The 22,473-nt window shown below is 36.2% G+C and overlaps 1 protein-coding gene across 5 annotated transcripts in view; it reads left to right on the top strand.

Moving 5' to 3' along the window:
- WRN (WRN RecQ like helicase) overlaps positions 1 to 22,473 on the top strand; it is a 146,246-nt gene that overhangs the window by 68,921 nt on the left and 54,852 nt on the right. For all 5 annotated transcript variants that reach the window (XM_045989643.1, XM_045989634.1, XM_045989662.1 and 2 more), the window contains exons 17-20: positions 1,537 to 1,619; positions 5,206 to 5,312; positions 15,513 to 15,700; positions 20,264 to 20,438. In XM_045989643.1, coding sequence (XP_045845599.1) covers positions 1,537 to 1,619; positions 5,206 to 5,312; positions 15,513 to 15,700; positions 20,264 to 20,438 — 553 coding nt within the window. The remainder of the gene's footprint in view (positions 1 to 1,536; positions 1,620 to 5,205; positions 5,313 to 15,512; positions 15,701 to 20,263; positions 20,439 to 22,473) is intronic.

Raw genomic sequence — 22,473 nt, 5'->3', positions numbered from 1 at the left:
ATCCATCCCCCTCTCTTTTTCCTACCTTCTTTACCCCACTCACCAGGTAACTATGAATCGTTTTCTGTCCCTCTAGATTAGCTTACATTTCCTAAAATTGTACATAAACAGAATTAGTCCTATAATATGTGCTCTTGTTTTGTCTGGTGTAGATCACACAGCATAATTACTTTGAGATTCATCCATCTTGTTACATGTATCAATAGTTCATTCCTTTTTTTTATTGGAGAATACATTACATCATATGGAGGCAGAGGCTTTAACCCACTGAGCCACCCAGGTGCCCCGTCCTTAAAATTATTATTACTATATTACAGTGAAGAAACTGAGGCACACTAAAGTTAAGTACTTAGCTAAGATCACTTAGCTTATAAGAAGTAGAATTGAGACTCAAACCTTGGGCAGTTTGACATCAGAGCTTGTTATTTATACTGTTTTCTAATGTGAATTAGAATATTGAATAATTTCATGAAATTAAAAGCATATCTATTTTGTTCCTAATTCCTAATGAAAGCGCTATGCCTGGCATGCAGTAGATGAAATATTTTAAAGTCTTTTTATAAGGGAAATTAATTTTCATTCTATTTAACTTTATGTTTTCACTTGGTAGAATGAAAAGGAGACTATATATTTTTAATGCCCTACTAACCTTTATTACAAACATTGTCTTAGTTAGGATTCTGTCTGCCCAGAACAGAAAAAAGTCAAGCTAGCTTAAGCAAATACTGAATTTTGTATTAAGGATATAGGAATGTCTCGTGGATCACAGTGAACACAAGTTATCCACCCCTTAGGAAGAGACTTGGAATTGGGTATCAAGAATACAATAAGGCTTTCTTTTATTTATAGCCTCTGTGTGTCTTCCTTATTCTTCTGAGGAAATGAGCATTTTCCACTTTTCTAGTCACAAGATAGAGAAGACTACTCTGCAGCAACTTTTTTCAAATATTACAGGTCTTGCCATTGGCAGGGACTGATTGGTTGTTTCTTGGTCAGACCCCCAAAATCTAGGACAGAGACTAATTGATTTGACATCGATACAGTTGCTAACCCTGTCCCAAGAAGATGTATTTTAGGCAAGAGTACAAAATACATAGGAGAAACATGGGTGCTGTGGGCTTAACCATGGGGAGGGAGTCAGTAGGAGGGTGACGGGTTATAGTTCTCCAAGAAGGACGGTAGTATGTGGGTGGTTTGCCAGCACATAAAAGGCTTACCATAGGCTTGATTGTTTAACTCAAACACTATAGTTTTGGGGCTAGACTATTGGAAATCAGAACATGGCTTCTAATGTCACCTTAATGCTGAGTACCCCCTGAGAGCCACTTTCCATTTTGCTTTGTTGAAGTAGAGTCAGAGGACTAATATGTGTGAATATATACATACATATAACATTTGTTTAGTTTTAAGTAGTGTAGTGTATCATTTAAAAACTTGTCAGGTGTTATGGTTTAAGTTTTAGTTCACTGGATGATTGTTTCCTTCAGTGTAGCATATTTCCTTTCCTCTTTATTTTTTGTTTGCTTATTTTTACAGAGGCAAATACCGCATTGTATACCTAACTCCAGAATTCTGTTCAGGTAACTTGAGCCTACTCCAGCAACTTCAGGCTAATATTGGTAAGTGGTACCATAGGATCTTTTTATAAGTACTTACTTGAGTTACCTTTAAAGTTAAATATGTGGTTGAATATTGGATTTCACTTCTTTTAAAGTTGATTTCAAACAGTATTTCCTCCAGAAAGTCTCTGACTTTCCAACTTGATGTCTTTCCAGTCTTATCCCCTAGTACCTAAAAGTCCTTCTGCTGTGGAAATTGGGTTCCTGTATTATAAATTGCGTGTTTATATATCTTTTCTTTTACTAGACTATAAACTTTTTGGGGGAAAAAAATGCCCTAATGCAGTACCTGGCACATAGTAGGGATTTACATGTATTATTGAATAAATGTTGAATCTTAGATTCTGTGAAATGATAATTTTTTTCTGTATTCTGAATCTAAATTAAATCACAGTAGTGGTTCTCCACCTTTGTTCATGATAATCATTTTTCCAACTTAAGAAAAATACAGTGTACTCCAACCTTGAAAATTCTGATTCAACATGCCTGGGGTGGGCCTCTGGCACCTATAGTTTTTCATGAGAGATTCTCATGTGTAGTTGGGGTTGGAAAACATACTACCTTTGATTATTTCCCACTATTGAGTATGGTTTTAAAAAGTTAGATGGTAGGGGCGCCTGGGTGGCTCAGTGGATTAAGCCGCTGCCTTCGGCTCAGGTCATGATCTCAGGGTCCTGGGATCGAGTCCCGCATCGGGCTCTCTGCTCAGCGGGGAGCCTGCTTCCTCTTCTCTCTGCCTGCCTCTCTGCCTGCTTGTGGTCTCTCTCTGTCAAATAAATAAATAAAATCTTTAAAAAAATAAAAAAAATAAAAAGTTAGATGGTAAGTCAGAGCTTATTTCCTAGAAAATGTAGATACAGAATTAATCCATAGCTGGTTCCCTTTTTGTACTTCAAAAATTTTTGTCTTTTTTTTCCTTCTTGATGGCTAGAATAAGCTACCCACAAATTGCAGTCATAGGTACTGTTATTTGAATCATTCAGTTGAACCAACCAGTTTTAGTTTCCTAATATTATATGATCTCATTGTATAGTTATATATTATGATATTCTGGATAGGTTAATTTTCAACATGGCAACATCTCATTTAATTATTGCTTAGTAGCATATAACTCTAGGAATTCATTTAATAATTTTTGTAACAATAAAATGAAAACAAATTTGTTTCTTTTTGGTATATATTAAATATGAACAAAAGAATCAGAGCAGAAGTTAACATTTGCTTAAATACATTATCAGTGATGTGTTATCAATTTCTTATCCCTTATTGGCATATTATATTTTTGTCTTTAATGGAAGACAAATTGGTGTGTCTCCTATAAGATTGTATGAAGTTCATAAGGATATTTCACTTTGGATTAAGCCTAAATACCCTAGATATATGTATTTTATGGCTTTATAGCAAAAGCTAGGATTTGTGTCCATGGTAAGCTGGATATGTTTTGTTCCATTTTAATACTTGCTTTGTTTCTGGGGTAGAGTTAATTAATTGTTAGCTTAAGTATTTACTTAGATCCTTTGACAGCTAGTTCTAATTCTCTATTTTTATTTTTTGTAATGGATTAAATTATGAACACTGCCATCATTAGAGCAGAATACTCTGCATAAGATGGATGAACATCCTTTTTTTTTTTTTGGGTTGACTCTCAATGTTGAACAAAAAGGGATAAGTTCTTTTTGAAATATTTTTTTCTTTGGCTTTTGTTTGTAGGAAATTGTAAAATGCTTGCAAAAATGAGTCTACTCAGAATTCTATTTGTATGGTAGTCTGACATTTAGCTAATCAGATTTATGCTTTTTATGTTACATTATTTAAGTAGTATGAGTATATAACAGAAGCAGCAAACATAATTTTATATGGAGACTCCTTAAAAGCAAAGACACTTATAATTGTCTTTTGACTTTAGAAATAAGGCTTGAGTGACAGATATGCCAAAATGAAATATGCATAGGACTTGGGCAGACACTTGGACTTGCAAATTTAAAGTAAAAGTTAGCAAAAGCTCCATAAACTGATGCTAAGGGACAAAGTTCAGCTTCATTAAGAGGTAGGTAGTTAAACCTGTAATTTTAAGCAGGGTTTTAAAATAAAAGAGAAGCCATCATGTTTGTTTTAACCTATTTAATTTAAAATTTGGGTCATTTAGTTTCTAAAGCCAAAATTAGTGGTAACATTGAATTTTTCCCAGCTATGCAGCAGCAGCCAGAGAATTTTGATGCTAATCAGCCTGTATTCATATTTAGTAGGGTTTTTTTTTTTTTTTTTTTTTTTGCTTTCTCTTTCATCTCTATTGTATTTTGTAATCTCAGTGAATTATAATTGTTTGCTTGTCTTTCTCCTCTTTTGGAATTCGGAGCTTGTCAAGGTTATAGAGTACACCTTATTAATACTTTCCTATAGAGAAGTGTTTGGATCATAGTAGGTATTTAATGACTCTAATAATAATTATTTGGTGTTCTGTTTTGTTTTTATTGAGCTGCCTTTTTTGCCAGGTCCTATCTTAGTATTTTATGTGTATTTGATACCTAACTTAATCTTCAGAGTGACTAAAAAATGTTAGGTACTACTATATTTACCTTTATTTGTGGGAAACTGACACTTGGAAGCTTAAGTAACTTGCTTAAGTTAAAATAATGTTGGTGGTGGAGCCAGGTTGTCTGACTCTAGAGCACATATTCGTCATCACCCCCTAATGGCAGAAAATCATTAATATTCAGTTATCAAGTAATGATCATGTCCATTAATGGAAAAATTATTTTTGTCTTAAGTATTAATTTCATAATACAGGGCAAAAGAGCTACTGTCATTACTTTGGACATTTTAATGGACGGTTATACAATAAAGCCCTTTTCTGAAATGCATTACTATACACTATTGATTCTGCTTCAGTGTGGGTGTGTGGTATGGGGGCAGAGTAGGCAGATTGATAGGGGAAGAAAGAACGAGTTCTGTTCCTTCTTACCTACTTGTACATACCGAGTTTTAGTTCTTACCATTTTACATTAGAAAATGCAGCTATCATCCTGTCTTCCAATATTGGCATTCCAGAGGAACTCTCTGAGGTCTGCTATGTGATCAGTCATGGACAGTGATGATGCACCTCGCCTCAGTAGGAATGTGCTCTTTAATCTCTTTTGATAGCTAATTGATGAGATAAAATTGAAAGTATTGCCAAAGAGGAAAGAGAAAACCAGCTCTTCTTTTTTAAGGCATTGTCATTGCAAATGGTTCATGAGTGATAGTTTTGAGGGCAAAGTAGTAGTAAGTAATTCATTTCTTTGAGGAATAATGATGAAAGCTGAAATCTAATAAATAATGTTGTTTGAATAATATATAAGTGTTTCCTTTTATCCATATGCCTTTACCCATATATCTCCCATCCTCTGTTCTCATGATGATTATTTTGGTGTTACCTGATGTCATTTATGCTTATATTTTTATATGAAGCATATACTTTGATTAGAGTTATTTTTTCTCCTTTCTGTAGTATTTATATATTCTAAGTAGAGGTGATATTGATTTAGATGAATTTATGACTTCTTTTTGAACTTTATTTCCCCCATTTTTATGTTTTTCACTTTTCTAGGTATCACCCTTATTGCTGTGGATGAGGCTCACTGTATTTCTGAATGGGGACATGACTTTAGAATTTCGTTCCGGACTTTGGGCTCCCTAAAGGCAATACTCCCATCGGTAAGCTTGTCAAGTGCAACAGCATGAAAGGTTGTTCTTATCAAAGGAGAGTCCGGGATTGGGGAATTGCCAGAAGGCTGAAGACGTCTCTATGAAAGGGCAAACAGGTCGTGAAAGCAGGGGAAGGATTTTTAAAAAACTCTAATTTTGGCTTTCTTCTAAGGTTGGCATGTAATTTATTGAGGAATACTATAAAGCAGGGGTTGGAAAACTTTTTCTGAAAGAACCATGTAATAAATATTTTAGGCTTTATAAGCCACGTATGGTCTCTGTCACGTTTTTCTTTGTTTTTTTCTCACCACCTTTTAAAAATGTAAAAACTGTTGGCTTGTGGGCAGTAACAAAACCGTCTGTGGACCAAATTTGACCTGTAGAACACAGACTGGACTTCAGAACCATGTTTAGATCTCATCCTTCTCAGTTGAGCTCTTATGCATGTGTCCTTTGACTCTCGCATGCTGTGAAAGCATGGTTACCTCTTCTCACATCATATTGAAAACATGAGAAATGAACTATTCTGGAGAGGTTTTAGTAAAGTTTTTAGTACCAGAATTTACTTTCTTCCCTAATGATAAAGAATAGCAGATTTCTACATGAGTATTCTACATGAATGGCATGTTTTATATGAGCACCTTGAAAATTCACAATAATGGCAACCGTTTTATTTTTTGAAAAACTATGGAGTCCCAGGCAGTTGTAAAAAAAAAAATGTACAGAGAGACTCTGTGTACTTTTCAGTTTCCCCAATTTATAATATCAAAGCTAGGAATATGACATTGATATGGTCTTTATAGTTCTTTTTTTTTTTTAAATTAAAAGTTTATTTATTTATTTGAGAGAGAAAGAGAGGTCATGGGTGGGGGAATGGGAGAGGGAAAGAATCCCAAACAGACTCCCTGCTGAGCATGGAGCCCTACAAGGGGCTTGATCCCTCAACCCTGAGATCACGACCTGAGCCGAAATCGAGAGCCAGATGCTTAACTGACGGGCCATTCAGGCACCCCTTCACAGATTACCCTTATTTTTCTGGTTTTATAAGTACGTGTGTTTGTGTTGTCTGTAGTTTTATCCCGTATGTAGATTTGTGCAACTACCACTGCATTCAAGGTATAGAATTGCTCCATGAGCACCAGGCTCCTGGACCTGTCCTTTTCCAGACATGCCCACCTCTCCTTCGACCCTTCACCCTCACTTTTGGTGACCACCGATCTCCATCTTTATAATTTTATTTTGAGAATATTGTATAAATGGAATCATATAGAATGTCACTTTTTGGAACTGGCTTTTTTTTCACTCAGCATAATTCTTTGAGATCCATCCAAGTTGGAGTGTAAGTCAAGTTTGTTGCTTTGTATTGCTGCATAGTATTGTATTATACCACAGTTTGTTTAACCGTTTACCTGTTGAGGAACTTTTGTGTTGTTTCTACTTTGGGGCTATTATGAACAGTGCTGCTGTGATATTTGTGTACAATGCAAAGGTCCTTCAGTTGGTGAGTCAACGTGACCATAAGTTTTAATTTCTCTAGGGTAGATGCCCAGGAATAAAATTGTTGGTGCTATAGTTAGTGCATGTTTAATTTTTTAAGGAACTGCCAAACTGTTTTCCAGAGTGGCTATACCATTTTACATTCCTGCCAGCAATGTCTGAATGACTCCATTTCTCTTCATCCTTGCCAACATTTGATGTACCAGTATTTTTATGTTAGCCATTTTGATTAAGTGTGGAGTGTTATCCTGTTGTGTGTGTGTGTGTGTGTGTGTGTGTATGTGTGTGTGTGTTTAAGATTTTATTTATTCAAGAGAGAGCATGAGCAAAGGGAAGAGGAGAGGGGAAGGGGTGGGGGAAAGAATCTCAAGCAGACTCTGTTGAGTGAGGAGCCTGACACCTGAGCCGAGACCAAGAGTTGGATGCTCCACTGACTGAACCACCCAAGTGCCTATATCCTGTTTTTGTTTTTGTTTTTTAAGATTTTATTTACTTATTTGAGAGAGACAGAGACAGATAGAGAGAGCACGAGTGGGGAGGAGAGGGAGAAGCAGGCTCCCCACTGAGCAGGGAGCCCAACGTGGGGCTGGATCTTAGGACCCTGAGATGAAAACAGACGTTTAACAGACTGAGCTACTCAGGTGCCCTTATCCTGTTGTTTTTACTTTGCATTTCTCTAATGCCTAATGATGACATCTTTTCATGTATTAATTACCTCTTTTGTGAAATGCCTGATCTAATCAGATTTTTTTTTAAACTTTGAAAGTGTTTTATTGTAACTATGAATCTTTAGTCAGATATGTGGTTTATATATATTTTCTTTCAATTTGTAGCTGCCTTTATGGTGTCTTTCGCATGGCAGACATTTTTAATTTTATTAAGTCCAGTTTATCACTTGTAACTTTTGTTGTGCTCTTCACCTAACTCTAGGTCCTGAAGATTTTCTTTTATGATTTTTCCCAAAATTTTAATAGTTTTATGTTTTACACTTAAGTCCAAGATTCATTTTGAATTAAATTTTGTTTAAGGTGCAAGGTTTATATTGCGGTTCTTTTTTTTTTTTTTTTTTTTTTTTTGTTTGCCTATAGATGTCCAATTATTCCAAGCAATTCTATTGAATTGCTTTTGACACTTTGTTAAAAATCACTTGGGTATATGTGGGTGAATCTGTTTCTGGGTTCTCTAGTCTACTGTATTAATTTTGAATGAATAAACAAGGTTGATTTTTGTTTAGGTTTTCCTGTTAGTAGTGAAGCTATCATTTCCTCTGAGCTCAAGATTTAACAGTTATACGAGTAAACTAAGAAAAAGCATTAGAGATTGTTTGTTATTCTTTTGGTAAATTATCTAGTTCATTTCCATTACATATTAATTATGCTTATAGGTAGCAAAATTGAGATTTTTTTTTTTTGTAGCTCTTCTCATAAAGACACGGTTAGAGCAGACTAAATAAAACTAAATAAAACAAACCAACACAAAAAACTTCAGTGTACCAATTAACAAGTATATACTGAATCAAACTAGACTGAATTGAACACCAGTTATGGGACTGACCCTGTTCAGTGCTTTCATCTTGGTTAAGCCTCACAAAAAGCCAGCAAGATTAATATCTCTGTTACCTTCACTAGGATAGCACATTATCTTGGTTCTCTTCCTTCCTTCCTGTCACCTCATTCTGAGATTCCTCTGCTTGTTTCATCTCATCTCTGCACTTTTAACATCAGAATGCCTGAAACTATAGTCTTTTGACCTATTCTCTTTCCTATCTGCCCTTAAGCCCCTGGTCATTTCGTCTAACGTATGGTTTGAATACCATCTATATGTTGACAACTCCTAAATTTATATCCCCCCCTCAGTTGATACCAGCAATGTATGAGTGATCCAGTTTCTCTGCCTCCTTACTAGCATTTGGCATTATCACTATTTTATAGAACACACACACACATACATACACACATAAATGTAACTGACTACTCGGCATCTTTCTACTTAAATGCTTAATAGGCAATTCAAACTTAACTTGACCCTCTGACTTTCTGATTTTCTCTCCATCCCAAACCTGCTCTTTCCTCAGTTTCCCCCATGTCATGGTGCTCAGGCCAAATATGTTCAATTCTTCTCTTTTTCTCACACTCCATCTCACCTTTAAACAGTGAGGAACTCTTTTGAGGTCTTGAGAATATATACTGAATCTAATACTTTCTCTCTGGATCCCTCTCACTGCCCTGGTAAAGCCATCATGCCCTTGAGGGTGCGGTATTGAAGCAGCCTTCTCATTGGTTTTCCTGTTCTCACTCTTGCCCTCCTTCAGTCTCAGTACAGCATCCAGAATGATCTTTTTGGAATAATAAGCCAGATAGATCATGTCTTCTGCTGAAAATCCTCTAGCAGTGACCATTTCACTCTAAAGAAAGACAAAAGTCATGACAAAGGTCTTATGTGATCTGGTCTTCGGTTTTGTCTTTGACTCCATTCTCTACTGCTTATCTCATTTGCTGGGTTCTAGCCACACTGTTCTCCTTGATATTCTTCAGACACGGAGCATGCTCCTACGGTAGGGCTTTGTTCCCACTCTTCCGTCTCTCTGAATACTTATTTTTATTTTTAAAAAATTTTAAAAAAAAATTATTTATTTTTCAGAGAGAGAGAGTGTATGTGTGAGAGCACAAGCAGGGGGAGCAGCAGGCAAAGGGAGAAGCATGCTCTCTGTTGAGCAGGGAGCCTGATGCGGGACTCGATCCCAGAACCATGGGATCATGACCTGAACCGAAGGCAAAGTCTTAACTGACTGAGCCATCCAGGCATCCTGAATACTTATTTTTTAAAAAGATTATTTATTAGAGAGAGTGAGAGAGAGAGAGAGGGCGCATGCACACGTGCCTGTGTGCAAATCTGAGGGAAAGGCAGAGGGAGAAAATCTTCAAGCATACTCCCTGCCGAGTGTGGAGCCCAGTGACATGGGGCTCAGTCTCAGGACCCATGAGATCATGACCCGAGCCTGAAGCAAGAAGTTGGCCGCTTACCTAACTGAGCCACCCAGGTGCCCCTCCCTGAATACTTTTCATATGGGATGATCCCTTACTTCTCTCAAGTTTTTACTGAAATACTACTTTTTCATTTATGCTTCCTGGGCCACCATATTAAAAATTTCAAATTAATTTCCCCCTCCAACACTCGACATTCCTCATATTCCTTTGCTATTTTTTAATAGCACTTATCACTGTTGAACTTACCATATCAAATTTTGTCTATTGTCTGTGGGTCCCTACTAGGATATTCTCTATGGGGGACAGGCTTTTGATGGGTTTGTTCATATTATCTAGAACAGGACTGGGCACATAATGGGTGCTCCTTAAGTACTTGGATAAATGAATAAATGAATTCCAATAAGAAAGCAGAGAATCAGAGATGTCACTTTCCCAGCAGGGAGTGGTAGAGTTGGGCCATAGCTTCACACTGGGACACTGCTGGTATCTCAAGCAAGTGATGAGAAATAAGTATAAAACATAGTTTCTGCCCTGAAGTAGCTCATGGTGCAGTAAAGGAATTTAGATTCATACCTGTAAAGGTAGAAGCAAAAGTGTCTAACAGCAAATGGTATGTGGAACACGGTAAATGGTGTGTGAAACAGTACAAATAATAAAGAAAGGTTAACCGTGTTAATAGTACATGTAATAGAGAAACAAGATATTTGTATGGTGAAAGTCAGGAGGCTCAGTGTGCCTCAAGGACTGCTTTCCATTAATTTAGAATGGCTTTAGAGTAAGCTTTTGGAAAATAGGAAGATTGCTTTCTGTAATCCTTTCTGAGGCCTTTGATTCTAAGAGGATTGTGTTAGAGGAGTTTTAAATATTTTATGGAGCTCTTAAACACTTTTCAGTGGTGAATTAAATCTTTTATTATGTCTGGCTTTGGACTCTGTTGGATCATTTTCATTTCTTTCAATGACTCAGTATAGCCCGGGGTGTTTGTCAAGCAATGGCTGAGAAAACCTTTTCCCCCTAGTGCTTTCATGACTCCTGTTGATTAGCTAAGTGGTGAGAAATGCCACCTGGTGGTTGTAGGACTCTTATTTTCCTCACTGTTCTCAGTGCTTTTCTCCTCTTTCCAGTTGCGATCACACTGGGACAACTGTTGCAGCTTCATACCATATGATTTCAGTAAGTTTAAAAATAGCAAAGGAATCACTAAACCACTTGGCATAAAGATTCGCATTTGGAGAAAATGAGACAAAGTGAGTTTCAGAAAGAGCAGCGATGCAGAAAGCTCTGTATCAGTCTTAAGATTCTGTAAAATTCTAGTAAAACGTACTGTGATATCCATGAGACATGTTGATTCTTTCCATTCCTCCCTCCCCAGTCTTTTCCCAAAGATAGCATATATAGACACTACTTGAATAATGTGAATGATAACTTCTTGAAATGAGTGAACGAATGAATGAAGCATGATATTATGTAGTACGAAGTTAGAATTAGCAACATGACCCAAATTTAGAAACAGATGGAACAGTTACAGTTCTCTGAATGTGTAGATGCTGCACCATTGAAGCCTGTGATTAAACCATTCCTAAATTTATAGTCACAAGGTTAATTTACAGGTTTTGCTTCTTTTAACAAAACTTGGTACTTATTTCCAAAGAAACTGAATTTTCCAACTTAAGGAGTAAGAGTTTCATGAATTAAGAACTTGATGTAACTAAGTGATGCTATAAGTTTATTGTCCAAATCAATTTGCTCTTAAAAGTTGGAGATTGCGAGGTGTCAGTATTTATGCTGTGAGGACAGGATAAACTAGGAATGTCCCTGGAAACTGGGATGTGTGATTATCTTTCTCCTAGCCAGCCTGTATGTTATATCCAGGCTTCACTCTAGTTTATAAGTTTTAAACGTCATAAGGCACCACAAACTTATAAAAGATTCTCTTCATTTCTGAAGTGAATATAAATAACCATTGTTCCTTTAAGTTTAATATATGCCCTTACTTTATTCTGTTTTCTAGTTGTGGAAGCAGCATTCTTAACGCAACCTTCTAGAATGTTGGGGGTGAAAGATTGCATTCATGTTGATTTTTCATCGCTTACAGGTCATGGGCTTAGGGAGTTTCTAATGGCAAGGTGGGAATTTTTAAGTTAGAGTCCAACATCACATAACCCTCTACATCTCATATTTTAGTGAAGAAAACTGAGGCTAAAAGAAGCCCTTGCCAAAGTCAGTGGCAAATCTGGGAGTCATGCCCATGCCTCTGGAATTCTTGTATAGAATTCTTTTCCGTTGTTGTGATAACAACATCAATAATAGTTAATGCTTTTTTAATTTAAAGATTTTATACATTTATTTGAGAAAGAGAGAGTGTACAAGCGGGGAGGGGCAGGGGAGAGGGATAGAGAATCTGAAGTAGTCCATCCGGTGGGGGGCTTCATCTCACACGCTGAGATCATGACCTGAGCCAAAACCAAGAGTCCCATGTTTAACTGACCGAGCCCCCCCAGGTGCCCCAGTAGTTGAAACTTTTCGAGTGCTTACGGTGTACCATGCATCATGCTCAGCATGTTACACATTGTGGCATCATTTGGTCTTCACAATGACTTTATGAGATTTCTGTAATCGTTATCACTTTACATATGAGGAAACCAAAGTTTAGAGAGTGAAATCACCAGCTCAAAATCTCACATCTACTTAGCGACAAAGGTGGGTTTTGAACTCAGGCATCTGACTTTAAGCCAGTTATTTTTCACTACCGTGCTGTTATTTTGCCTGATTTTTGAAACATTTTTTGTTTTTTATCAACATATAATGTATTATTAGCCCCAGGCATACAGGTCTGTGAATCGCCAGGTTTACACACTTTACAGCATTGCCTGATTTTTAAAATTAATTTCTTTAAGAGGTATCCTGTTACATGTTTATTTTATTTTCGTAAGTACATTGCCTATCCACTCATACATTATACTACTTAGAAAAACAAACCAAACCCTCTTGCTCTTTGTATCCTGAAAACCTTGGTCTTTCTCTGCATATACAGTTAAACAAGGATGTTGTTAGTGCATATATTAATTGTTTGAGTAAAGCACTTAGAGTGGTTAAAAAAAATGCTTTGTTTTTGTGAGGGTGAGTATGTGCATGTCCTAAGAGCTTCTAATGTTTAAACTTTCCGTGTGTACGTATGTGTGTGTATTATATATATATATATATATATATATATATATATATAGCGTGTGTGTATGTGTATATATATATATGTATAAGCTTGTTTAGATAAACTAACTTCTCTATTAATTGGTCTATTTATGAGTTGTTAGGTAGGCATTCTCTAAATTCAGAGAACAGTCTGATTGAAAGCCAGAAATCAATGAAGTTAATTTGGGAGTTTCATTTTTAAATAATGAAATTAAAATTTTTAAATAAATTTATTTAAATTGGGACACCTGGCTGGCTCAGGCTTGGATGTCTGCCTTCGACTTGGGTCATGATCCCAGGGATTGAGCCCTGCATCGGGCTCTCTGCTTGGCAGGGAGCCTGCTTCTTTCCCTCTCCCACTCCCCCTGCTTGTGTTCCCTCTCTCACTGTGTCACTCTCTCTTCATATAAATAAATAAAATCTTAAAAAAAAAATAGGAGCGCCTTGGTGGCTCAGTTGTTAAGCATCTGCCTTCAGCTCAGGTCATGATCCCAAGATCCTGGGTTCTAGCCCCACATAGGGCTCCCTGTGTAGTGGGAAGCCTGCTTCTCCCTCTCTTAGTCCCCCTGCTTGTGTTCACTCTCTCGTCTCTCTCTCTCTCTCTGTCAAGTAAATAAATAAAAAAATCTTTAAAAAAAATAAAGCATTTAAATAATATTTAACAATTTAAGTAATTGCACAGAATATAAAAGGATAGAGAATGCAAAAATGCCAATTACCTGGTCACATTGGTTCTGATACCTTTTTTTCCATTTAAAAAAACCTACTGCAAACCTAACTTTTTTACATGAGCTTTGAGATAATTTTTAATTCAGTAAAGCTATATTGATTGTAAAACTAGTTTATAGTGTTAGCAAATTGTATCTTGTTTTCCAAATTCTATAATTGCTTTTTGTATAGTTGCACCTAAATTTTCACTTCCATGGAAGATAATTGCTTAAACTGATTTATGAGGTAGGTACAGGGTATCTGAAGAGCTATTTTATGAGGATGTCATTTACTTTACTTGTAATAGACCACAAAAAGTATTTTAAGAATGTGTATTCTTGGACATAGAACAGCTAATGATTTAGGAACAACTTGAAGACTTAGTCCCTTTTTTTCTGAATATAAGATAACATAATTTATCATAACTCCCCATGATAATAGGAATAATGAATCAAGTTTCATGGGAGGTATGTCATTATCCTAGTTTAGAATTTCTGAATGATTACATGTTCCTGGTTTTCCTAGTAACTGCCGTGTCTCCTGTTTTGGCTGCTAATCCAGTTAAGAAGTCTTTGCTAGACTGAAAATAGAACATGACTTGGTTGCTCAAGGAATGAGTTAATAATGGATGTTTTGTGTTATACGTTCTTATGTATAGTATGCCATGATTAACCTAGTAAACTGGACAGAGGTTATCAGGTTATTAAGAGCTTTGCTTCTACATCTGAGAAGCCATAAACCAGTATCTTTAATACAGAAGACAAAAAAAGACTTAACTGGGGCGCCTGGGTGGCTCAGTGGATTAAGCCGCTGCCTTCGGCTCAGGTCATGATCTCAGGGTCCTGGGATCGAGCCCCGCGTCGGCTCTCTGCTCTGCAGGGAGCCTGCTTCCTCCTCTCTCTCTGCCTGCCTCTCTGCCTACTTGTGACCTCTCTCTCTGTCAAATAAATAAATAAAATCTTAAAAAAAAAAAAAAAAAAAAAAAGACTTAACTGCTTTGTATTAGATTTTCAGTGAATGAAAAAGTTTATAATTTGTGAATTATAGATTAATAAAAAATAAGGCATACCATATCCCTCATTTATATCAGCACTATTACTAATGTAATAAATGTTAAAAATAAAAAATAGTGGAGAGTTAGTTCGCTAATAAGTAGGTAGATTGTATTTGGAAATCTTATGGATTTAGTGTTTTATTTAAACTTTTTCTGATTTTTAAAAAGTAAATGTATTCCAGGGTGCATGGGTGGCTCAATTGGTTAAGCATCTGACTCCTGATTTTGGCCCAGGTCATGATCTTAGGGTCCCTAGATCAAACTCTGCCTTGGATCTGCGCTGGGCAAGGAGCCTGCTTGAGGTTCTTTCTCCCAGTGTCCCTCTGCCCAACCCCTTCTGGTGTGTTCGCTTTTTCTCTTTCTCAAATAAAAAAAAAATATCCCAGGGGCACCTGGGTGGCTAGTGGGTTAAGCCGCTGCCTTCAGCTCAGGTCATGATCTCAGGGTCCTGGGATCGAGTCCCACATCAGGCTCTCTGCTCAGCGGAGAGCCTGCTTCCCTTCCTCTCTCTCTGCCTGCCTCTCTTGTGATTTCTCTCTGTCAAATAAATAAATAAAATCTTAAAAAAAAATATATATATATATATATTCCAAAGGTGAGAAACAAGTAAGTAGGAAGTTTTCTTTTTCTTCTTTGAAAAAGAGTAATTGTAAAGTTGCATTTTAAACATATTCCTCTTATAATTGTCATCCAGTCTGTTTGTGAGAAGGCAGTAGAAATGTTGGGAATTAATGAGCGCTCTACTTTTTAAAAAATCAGTTTCATTTCATTCAGGTTCCGATTGTTGCACTTACTGCCACTGCAAGTTCTTCAATCCGGGAAGACATTGTGCGCTGCTTAAACCTGAAGAATCCTCAGATTACCTGTACTGGTTTTGATCGACCAAACTTGTATTTAGAAGTTGGGCGAAAAACAGGAAACATCCTTCAGGATCTTGTCCAATTTCTTATCCGAAAGACAAAGTGAGGATGTTATGTTGATAAATTTTGGTTAACTATTTCCTTATTTTTTCTTTGTTTTATGTATGTATTTGTTTATTTATTATTTCTTTCTAATGCATATTTAACGTATTTCACATTCTGCTTAGCTTTGTTATATAATCAAGACAACAACTGAGAAAATAGCTTAATTTTGAAGGCAGAAAATAATTCTGGTATTTTGGTACTTCATATTGTTGCTTGAACAGGATGTACACCTTTTTTTTTTTTTTTTTTAAAGTAAGCTTTACGCCCAACATGAGGCTTGAACTCACAATCCTGAGATCAAGAGTCGCATACCTTACCTACTGAGTCAGCCAGGTACCCCCACACTCTTAATAATTGACAAGTATGGGGAGCTTGGGTGGCTCCACGGGTTAAAGCCTCTGCCTTTGGCGTGTGTCATGGTCCCAGGGTTCTGGGATAGAGCCCCAAGTCGGGCTCTCTGCTCAGCGGGGAGCCTGAGTCTTCTCTCTCTCTACCTGCTTCTCTGCCTACTTGTGATCTCTGTCAAATAAATAAATAAAATCTTAAAAAAAAAAAAACAGTTGGCAAGTAAACAGTAGAAACAACTGAGTCTTTTAACTGAATTCTCTTTAGCTCACTAATTATATGACTAATTGAGTATTAGGGAATTTTAAAAGTCATCTTAATAATAAACATTTTTGAGCCCTTGTTATGTGCCAGGGACTATCCTAGGTGCTTTATATAAATGATCTGGTAACTCTTATAACTGCTTAGTAAACTACATACTATTTTCATTTTACTGAAGAAGAAGCTGTCACTAGTACTTTTTCCTGTTTCTTTTGTTTGGAGGCATTTTATATGTATAGTAGAAGCTTTCCTTTGTTTTATTTCCCTGATCTTTCTTCTTGGTGAAAAGCTTATAACTGTCATGTTATGAAATATGTTTTTATTTTTTTTTGAAGATTTTTATTTATCTATTTGACAGACAGAGATCACAAGTAGGCAGAGAGGCAGGCAGAGAGAGAAGGGGGAAGCAGGCTCCCTGCTGAGCAGAGAGCCCAATGCGGGGCTCCATCCCAGGACCCTGGGATCATGACCTGAGCCGAAGGCAGAGGCTTTAACACACTGAGCCACCCAGGTGCCCCTGAAATGTGTTTTTAAATCAGAGTATGAAAATAGGGTGGTTGGGTGGCTCAGTTGGTTTAGTGACTGCCTTCGACTCAGGGCATGGTCCTGGAGTCCCAGGATCAAGTCCCACATCAGGCTCCCTTCTCAGTGGGGAGAGTGCTTCTCCCTCTGACCCTCCCTGCTCTTGTGCTCTCTCTCTCTCATTTCTCTTTCTCAAATAAATAAATAAATAAAATCTTAAAAAAAAAAAAATGAATACATGTGAATAATGTTTGACCTACCAGCACAAACACAAAACAAGTCCGGGCAAGTAGTTTAAATAACATCAGTAGTATTTTCCTGAAGGACTCCTGGGGTTCTTTAGGATGAATTTAAATGTAGGATTTTCTATTGGCATAATTGTACTATATTCAGATTAAAACAAGAAAGTAATGGGGGTGCCTGGCTGACTCTGACGGTAGAGCATGTGACTCTTGGTCATGGGATTGTGAGTTTGAGCCCCTCATCGGGTGTAAAGACTACTTAAAAACAAAATCTTAAAAAAATAAAAAATAAAACAAGAAAGTAATGGTGATATTGAGTATTTGCACAGCTCTGGTGATCTCTCTGAAGTGAGTACTCATTGTACTTCACTTCCCTTTATCCTAATCTTTGATCCTTTTCTGTCCATATTATTTTCAGTCTCTGTGGCCTTCCCTTAATAACCTCCTTTTTGAAACTGTTTACCTTTTGTGTGTGTGACATTGTGACATTTTATCTTTCTGACTATATTGTCGTTTTATGTTTTCTTCTCACCATCTTTCATGTTTATTATACTAGTGGGGGTCTCTTAGCCTAGACTGTTATCATGTCCCTTAATAGACCTCCCTCCTCCTCAGTGTTCCTTGCATTCTAGACACAGTTGTCAGATTCATCATCTGAAAGCACATCCCTGAGTCTTGACATTCCTCACTGATGCCTCCCTCTTTCCTGTGGACTAACAGCAAGACTCCTTAGCCTAACATCCAAGACCATCTGAGAGTTTTATATTTGTGTCAGTGGTTTTTCTGAGAGCAAAGCAAGAAAGATTTTGCACCCATTTTCAGTCCTCCAAGAGTTATGGTAGCACCTACCACTGCGAGTCAGAGTGCTTCCCATAGACTTTAGACAAATAGAAATTTTCCTCTTAACAAGCAATAATTAGATGAAGGGTAATTAAGACTTCAGAGTGTTGCCTTTTACTTCTATTTCTTCTCTTTATTTAATTTTGCCATTTTTTCCCTATTCGTTGGGCTAACTTGTTTGTTAAATTCTGACCTTATTTGTTTTCTATACTCATGATACGTTGAAATTGAATAGGCAAGCCTCTCTCATCCATCTAATTTGGTGGTTAGATGAAGATAGATTTCTTTCCTTGCAGGAAATTGTTGTGAGGAAATAACAATGTTTAATAAACCACTTGGTGAAATAATGAATCCTTTTGTAATAGAGATAAAATTTATTCCTCTGATTTCTCTACTAAGTTCAAATGTTTGTGTATTTTCTACTTTTTTTTAATGTAAAACTTGATACATGGTCTTAGCATCAATTTGAACACTACAGATACATGTCAGATAAGAATACTTAGATCTTCCGGTTCTGTTCTTCATTTATCACTGTTCATAAATGATCACTGTTTGGGCATTGAGCTTTATACCCTTCTTTTCTCTAACTGTACTGTGCAGATATGCACTTCCAGTTTTTGTTGTTAACTTTATGCAGGAGTAGGTACGAAGTATATCCATATTTTAGGCAATATTTCCTTTGATTTGAAGTGTCTTTGCTAAGATAAAGATTAAAATCTCCGGTTATGAGAGATAGATGTGTTTCTGCTTCTCCCTTTAGTTCTATCAATTTTTGTTTCATGTGTTAAAGCTCTGTTAATTGGTACAGGCACTTATAGGATTTTAATATCTTCAATAAATGGAAATTTTTATCATTATTAAGAAAAAGCATTTTTGCTATCTTTCTGCATATTGTGATTTTTTAAAATTAGGGCCCTAATATGTAGGATATTACAATGTTCACATTTTGGCGAAAAATCTTTCTTCTTTGAGAAATGTTTTTAAAATGATGATAGTTTTGTGAGGGGCACCTGGGGGGCTCCGTCAGTTTAAGCTCCAACTCTTGGTTTTGGCTGTGGTCATGATCTCATGGGTTGTGGTGTCCAGCCCTCTGTCAGCCTCTGGGCTCAGCAGGAAGTCTGCTTGGGATTCTCGCCCTCTGTCCCTCCCCCACTTGTGCTCTCTTTTTCTCTCCCTCAAATACATAAATCTTAATAAAAAATGATAGTTTTGTGTATTAAAAAACTTTGTATTTTTTCTCTTTTCTTTATCTGCTGGGACATTTTGTTATGGAAGCCCATTTGGTCACTGTAAAAAATTGCTTTGAGTAGATTATTCAGTAAAACTTGTGGAGTAAAATTATTGCCATTTTTTCCCCTCTATTTAAGTTTTCAATGACTTTTGCCGTAGTCCTTCTTAAAGGTTTTTAGATACAGTAATTTTTTATTGTTTGCTTAATATTTCATAGTGTAAATGTACATAATGATGAACATTTACTTTTCACTAATATAGTTCTATTGTGAATATTTGTGTATATGTGTCTTTTGGCAGATATTTGTAAAATAAATTCCTAACGTTGAAATTGTATCAGAATATATGCTGTAAAAATTAAAAATTTTCCCAAATCTAAAATAATACATTTTTAATATTGATTAAGTTGGTATAAATAATATATTCACGTAAATGAATATATTGAGATATTAAATAAATGTTCTTTGGAAACTATCCTTTGCATTTTTAATAAATAAGCACAGGATTCTAAAACAGACTTTCAAACAGATGTTTTCTGTAGTAGTCCCAAGATTACTAGTAAATACTTCTTTGAACTATAAAAATGATCTTTAATATTACAAAAAAGTTACTGTTTTTCTAGTAAACATACATAGAAATTCAATTTTTTGATCATGAGAAAGAGTAAGACTATTCTCCTATGTAAATATTCACTTACCTTTCTTATGTAAATGAAGACTAATCCTTCATCTAGTGCTTTGCATTCTAGAAGTATGGAAATTGCATTTCTAATAGCTTGTTAAGTTTTTATCAATGGCTTTTGCTTAAATAAACTTGTCTCTGGTTTTAACTTTAATTTGAACAAAAGATGAGTCGAAGGTGTTTGGGATTTAATATAATTCATTTCCACATTTGACTTTCCAAATTTTTATGTAATTAAATGTATCATTGTTTTCTATATGCTTTCTTTTTATAGTGTTTTACTAAAAAGAAAATTAATTAAAATTTAACAAATGAAATTTAAAGTTTTAAAAAGAAAAGGGAAATTAAATAAGATAATCTCAAACTGAGATTATTTATTTATATATATATTTATATGTTTTTGTTCTTTGTGTGTGTGTGTTTGTTTATTTGATTTTAGTACCACCTGGGAATTTGAGGGTCCAGCTATCATCTATTGTCCTTCCAGAAAAATGACAGAACAAGTTACAGCTGAACTTAAGAAGCTCAACTTAGCCTGTGGAACATACCATGCAGGCCTGAGTGTTAAATCAAGGAGAGAGGTTCATCATAGTTTCATGAGAGATGAAATTCAGGTGTGAAGATCCATCATCATTACTCTCTATTCCCCATGGAAACCGATGTTTCTCTAATATTTATTTCCCCTATCTTTATCTTCTATCTTGTTTGTGTTGAGTATAAAGAAGTTTCTCTCAAAGGGAATTAACGTATAATACGGGTGACAGGTGAACAAACTGTTGCAGGTGAGTACAAAGAGCAGACTGCACATAGTGCTTAGGTACATAGAGAAGGAATGCTCGCTGTTAAGGTAGCTTCTGTTGTGATGATCCAACCAGGAAGAAGCAGTTTGAGCGCAGAGTCTGAACAAGTAAGTGGAAGTTTGTCAGGTATGTGAGGCCAGTGCATGATGAGGGCAAAGGGCTTGGTTATGGAATTCCCAGGAAAGGGACTAGCATTTGCAAAGACACTGTGGTAGGAGAGTACATACTGGGTTTAGGAAACTGGGAATAGTTTGGAATGGTTGGAAAGAAAGAGAGTGTGGAGTAGGATAGGTACAAAGTATAGGTTGAAAAGGCAGGGAAGAACTGTTAGAGACTCAGAGGAAAAAAGTTGAATGGGTTGGTTGGCCAGGTTATGGAGAAGGGCCTTAAAACTTGCAAAGAGGCAGGCTGGGATTGATGTAATGTACCTGTAGTTTTTCTAGAACACTTTAGCCTTAGAATTTTTATTTAAATTTTCATTTAATTTTTTAATTCATTTTCATCTAATAGGTAAAACAAATTGAAGTGGATTAATTCTTGTTGAAGTTGACGTGAGGGAGAAAGAGATCCAAGAGACTTCCATTCTCCCAAGACAGTCCCTGGGGGTGTTCTTTAGTTCTCAGAGCTCCACAGAATAGCGTTTGAAAACCATTATGACAGACTAATGTGTGTTTTTGAGCAAGATCATAGTACTATAGAAACATTAGATTAGCAGCCCTAAGCAGGATTGATTCGAAGAGGAAAGACTGAAGGAAGAAAGGGTATCAACGAAGTCACTGTGAAGTGTTCCAGCTGAGATTCCTGTAATGATTGAAATAATGTAATAATTCCAAGCTGAAGTGATTGGAATCCTGATTTAGTGGGTATCATGCAGAATATTTAGGAGGACTTAAATTCAGACCACGTTGGAAGGTTTACAGCTTCATGCTGTCAGTATCCTATCCAAAGTCTGTTAATGCAAGCCTGTGGACTAGGCCTCCTCTCAAGTTATGACATGAACTTAACTTCTGCTTTGCATTTTCTGCTCAGAAGGTCTTCCATTTCCTTTCTGTCCAGTTTTGTAGTTGGTAATGATCCTCAAACCAACATTGTTCAAACAACCTACCTCAAGTATGGTTCATATACACTATAAAGTTCACTATGCACTGTCATGCTATAATGCATACTTACCTAAAAGCATTCTTTTTCTTTCTCTTCTTTCTAAAGACAGGAACAGTTATCACAACTGCTTAAAATAGAGTTACCTAAATTCTAAAATGTTTATAGTTTTATTCTATTATCTCAGGAGTTTGACAATTATCAGATAAAATTTATTGGCTGTTGCTTACTGAATCTTAACAATTGATGTTTGAGCCATTAACTGATCAATGATTTCTTTCATCTTGATTTATTATTAATTACTCATTTAGGTAGAAGCAACTCTTACAGATATGAGAGATTATAAACTTTCTCTGTTATATTGTGAGGGGAGACTTCGTTGGATGCATCTGGTTTTGCTACCCACGTTCAGCTTTCAGTGAAACATTGAAGCTTTGAAATGTGGCTTTAAAAACCTCACAGTGATCACCAATTATACCTAATATCTAGAAAGGTGTTGTATGTATGTGCCACTGTATTTTCCCTTTCTGAGGCAGGATGTCAAAAAGTTTTATGCACATTAGGAAAATTAATAAATTAGTATTGATGCTGTCACCCTAGTGACATTAGGGGTTCTGCTGTATCTGACAACTGGCCTCAATGTACTCCTTCTTTGCTATTATAATAAGTAATTCGTAAGCTTCACATTTGCATCAAGAGTTCTCAGACACCTCCTCAAGATGATAAAAATACATTTCCTCATCTATATAGA

Source organism: Meles meles, chromosome 2 (assembly GCF_922984935.1).
Source record: "Meles meles chromosome 2, mMelMel3.1 paternal haplotype, whole genome shotgun sequence".
Lineage (NCBI taxonomy): Eukaryota > Metazoa > Chordata > Mammalia > Carnivora > Mustelidae > Meles > Meles meles.
Note: the sequence above shows the minus strand (reverse complement) of the source record. Positions and strands in the feature narration are given on the sequence as shown.